Below are 3,958 nucleotides of genomic sequence, written 5' to 3' on the forward strand. Positions count from 1 at the left end.
ACTAATGGTGGTTTTCCTCTCTTATGGGCATGAGGCTTTCCCCCAAAAACAACCGGTCTAGTTGTTCATTCCTTTTGTACACTCTAGATGAAGTCACTCTAAAGACTTGGTTGGCCTAGATTGGTCTCTTGTTTTTATACCAGCACTCTTTGCTATCATGCGTCACATGAACACAAATATCACAATACTTGTTGCAACATTCAGTCATCGCCATGTAGCTAGGCCAATCACATTTGCTGCATCATTTTTCATTGGGTCCAAGCTTGCCATAGATTCCCCATTTCTAAAGGCAACTCCATCATCAACGAGTACTTTTTTTGTTGCGTAGAATATCTTCCTCAACACTATTATCTCCGATCTTCTTTTTTGGCCTATGTTTTTAAAGTCTTTATTTGTGAATTCTTTATTGGTCCACTTACTTGTTTTTTGTTTTTATGATTGATTAAAGGCATGTAATCTCCACCTATTCCTCCCTCTTTCTATTCTCCTTGATGCACATCTAAGTCCTCTCTCTCTTTTCCAAGCTTACACATCTCTGGAAGATCCAATAGAGAGCCACATATTAATAGCCAAGTTCTCATGATTTTGTCATTTATATCTATATATAGCTTCACACTCAATTGATTGACGAGAGGTCTTATCCAAAGCATGAAATCCTAGGATTGCCTGGGTCTACTTCAGTTTCAAGTCATTGAGCTTCGTCTTTGACATCCTCTTCATTGATTTCTCTTTCCAATCGTTTCAAGAAGATTCCTTCATCTTCTAAATATCACGTTGTGCCATTTTATGCAAGATACAAGGGGAATCATTCATCTGTCAACGGCGGGGGTCACGAGAAGATAGATCTCAACCGTTAGATCTAGGACCATTCATAATCGTAATACAAAGCCAAAAAGGTGATCAGCAAAATTACTGCGCCTTACCACACAAATTATTTTAAATAAAATAGCAAATTACAAATTGTAAAATATGACCATCACAAAACACAAAATACAAAATATATACAAAATATTTATTGATGAAATTAATATGTACAATAACCGGGAGAAATACGCCGTCAATAGACAGAAATGTCGGCGAATACAAAATGGGAACGGCGTGCAAAAGCATTGACATTTTTTTTCCACCAAACAACACTAGTTCTTATCAATGAACTTCACACAGCAAAAACTGCTCCGTGAAGCACAGCAACAGGACCTCCCCGAAAGCGCAAGCGGAAGCTCCTCCAGTATCTCCTCATCATCATCACCGTAACACAAACCTCCTTAGTCCCGCTCTGACAAAGAACCAGCTAAGGTCGAAGAAGAAACACCTCTCGCAGCACAACAGCCTCACCATCAACCTTTTGAATCACCGTATCAGAAAAGCCATGCAAATCACCAACTGGAACAGAACCTAGAGAACAACCACCCGAAGCGTCAACTTTCATCGCACCAAGACCACCGCAATCAGAAATACCAACCTCACGACCAGATACCTCACGACCAGATACAGAACCCGTCGATCCAACAGCAGAAATAGGAGAAGCGAATACTGAATCCATGAATCCAGAAGAACCTCCACCGGCAGAAGCAACACCGGAATTACCAACATCAGACACTATAGCAGAATTACTTCCCAAAACTTGAACCACACATCCGTCGACAACCATTCCTTCGTTCCCCCAAAAGCACCAACATCAGTATTAGGAACCCCAACTTGAGAAGAAACTTTTCCCTGAATCCAGACCAACACCAACGATTACATGCGAAGTTGGCGCAGAAACAGTTGCACCAACAGAAATAGTAGAAGCGTCAACACGATCAGGAATCACCCCATCCACCTTCTCCGAATACAAACGAACATTCTCATGTAAAACCTTCGCATAACTTTTCAAGCATCCATTCTCGTCGTAAGGATTAGCCACAATACTCTGAGCTGCCGCAATTTTCAACGAATTACTTTTGTCATATTTCCTGTACGAAGAAGCCCTTTTGTGCCCTGTCACAAGCTGACCTACCTCTTCTGGTACGTGGCACAAACTCAACCTCGTCACATTAGACGCCCGAACACTCTTATTGCTTCTCCTCCCACCAGCAGATCCACCAACAATACCAAGCATTGCAGAAACCAACTTATTCACTGACTTCACTAACTCTGTTCACGTTGAACCACACTTGCAACACACAAAATAATCAAAAACGACACACAACAAACAAAATAAAGAAGACTCAATACAATTACATATACCTCCGTGACATAATTGTCAATACACTGCAAGAACAGGTACTTCGAATTCTGAACATTATTCTGGACAGCAGGTAAATGCCGAACAAGTTGATCGAAAGTTCGCACCCTATCAGCTTCATGCACAAGGACGGGAGCACGAAAATCCGACTTCTAATAACGTGTGAGGCTCATAACATAATTTTTACTAACCCGTTCATTATATCTGCAAAAAAACATATAAACATATAAGCAACACAACTAAAACGAGCAACAAGAACACACTAAATTTAAAACACAAACACTTACTCCAAGTAAGATCCCAAATCGTCAGACTCCCGCAAAAGATCGGAACGCAGAACGCCATGCAACTCCTTCCCACCACGAATGCAAAATTGTGACGAACAATACTAGGCAAACCTGCGCTGCACACCTCTTGGATGATACATCGAAAAATCAATGTAATTTAGAATTTTCCGCTCTTCGCCCACTCCAACTACACACTCCTTATCAGCCTCCACCATAGAACCCATTTGTATCGACCGATTCATAGCTGCAACTACAGCACACTGGCTGGACTTAAACTAAGGATTTTTCATTACATCAAAAGGAACCTCCAACTTCCCACTACTAGCAACCCGACACTCCTGATCCCTCCTCAGAATACAACCAAAACACCTAAACATTCCCATGAGACTCTCAAGGGGATACTGACTTCCATCAAGCTTAACAACCTGAAGCAGAAACTTCTTCAACATCTCATTCAGCTGCCTAAACTCCAAACACTCCAGACGCACGTTCACGTCATGGCCATTCAAACTCCTCCACAAATCAAACCTCCGACGAGCCCACTCATCTTTCGCCAGACTCCTGTTACTACCCGACTCCCCAACGACCCTCTCCAGATCCTCATCAAAAGCAACAAAAGGACCAACACCGCCTACGCTACATCCACCGCGAGCAGAAACAAGAATAGAATCACCACCAGCAGCATGCAAAGTCTCGCCACCAGAAACGCAACCTGCAGATTCACAAACACCAAACGAAACCGCAGAAACCTCAATAGAAAACCCCACTCCCCAACGACCCTCTCCAGATCCTCATCAAAAGCAACAAAAGGACCAACACCGCCTACGCTACATCCACCGCGAGCAGAAACAAGAATAGAATCACCACCAGCAGCATGCAAAGTCTCGCCACCAGAAACGCAACCTGCAGATTCACAAACACCAAACGAAACCGCAGAAACCTCAATAGAAAACCCCAAAGAAAACGAGGGGGGCTCGACCGAATCCATCCAGACAACGGAATCACGAACACAACCACTCGCAGAGCCAATAATCAACACACCAATATATAAACGCAAACAAAATGCACCAAACCCACCAAAACCCGCCCTATACAGAGAGCAAACGAACTCCAATCGCCAATGACGCTCCATCCCGAAATTCAAAAACCAAAAACAAGACGAAATGCCTCAATTCAGAAGAAAACAAACAAACAACGGCAAAGATGAAATGCATCCAATGACCCAGACAAAAATCCAACAACTCACACACACAACAAATAGAAACCTACCACGTGTACAAACACAAAGCGATCAAAAAACAATCCAACGGTCCTCACATAAAATCCACAAAACACTCGCGTCGAGATAAACGTTTACCAAAGCAGCCACCATGCATTTACTTGTGCCGCCGCCATGCAGTCAAACAACCAATGACAATTCGACAAGCGTAATCCTCCCGCTCCC

General features: G+C 42.8%; 1 protein-coding gene across 8 annotated transcripts; it reads right to left on the reverse strand.

The window, feature by feature from the left end:
* Positions 1–1,219: 1,219 nt before the first annotated feature.
* Positions 1,220–3,669, reverse strand: LOC147889829 (uncharacterized). Of its 8 annotated transcripts, XM_087391888.1 has the most exons (4): positions 3,592–3,645; positions 3,382–3,417; positions 2,335–2,431; positions 1,220–2,121 (listed from the first exon to the last, which is right to left on the reverse strand). In XM_087391888.1, the coding sequence occupies exon 4, from the start codon at positions 2,099–2,101 to the stop codon at positions 1,685–1,687; it is 417 nt and encodes a 138-aa protein (XP_087248014.1). In that variant the 5' UTR covers positions 2,102–2,121; positions 2,335–2,431; positions 3,382–3,417; positions 3,592–3,645; the 3' UTR covers positions 1,220–1,684. The 8 variants fall into 7 exon arrangements, 6 of the variants coding, with proteins under 6 accessions (XP_087248014.1, XP_087248015.1, XP_087248013.1 ...); XR_015542933.1 differs by lacking the exons at positions 3,382–3,417; positions 3,592–3,645 and having other exon boundaries at positions 1,220–1,395; positions 1,588–2,121; positions 2,335–3,274; XR_015542934.1 differs by lacking the exons at positions 3,382–3,417; positions 3,592–3,645 and having other exon boundaries at positions 1,220–1,395; positions 2,000–2,121; positions 2,335–3,274.
* Positions 3,670–3,958: the final 289 nt, after the last annotated feature.

Source organism: Dipteris shenzhenensis, chromosome 20 (assembly GCF_047967505.1).
Source record: "Dipteris shenzhenensis isolate YYH24624 ecotype China chromosome 20, Dip_SZ_1.0, whole genome shotgun sequence".
In the NCBI taxonomy this organism is placed as follows: Eukaryota; Viridiplantae; Streptophyta; class Polypodiopsida; order Gleicheniales; family Dipteridaceae; genus Dipteris; species Dipteris shenzhenensis.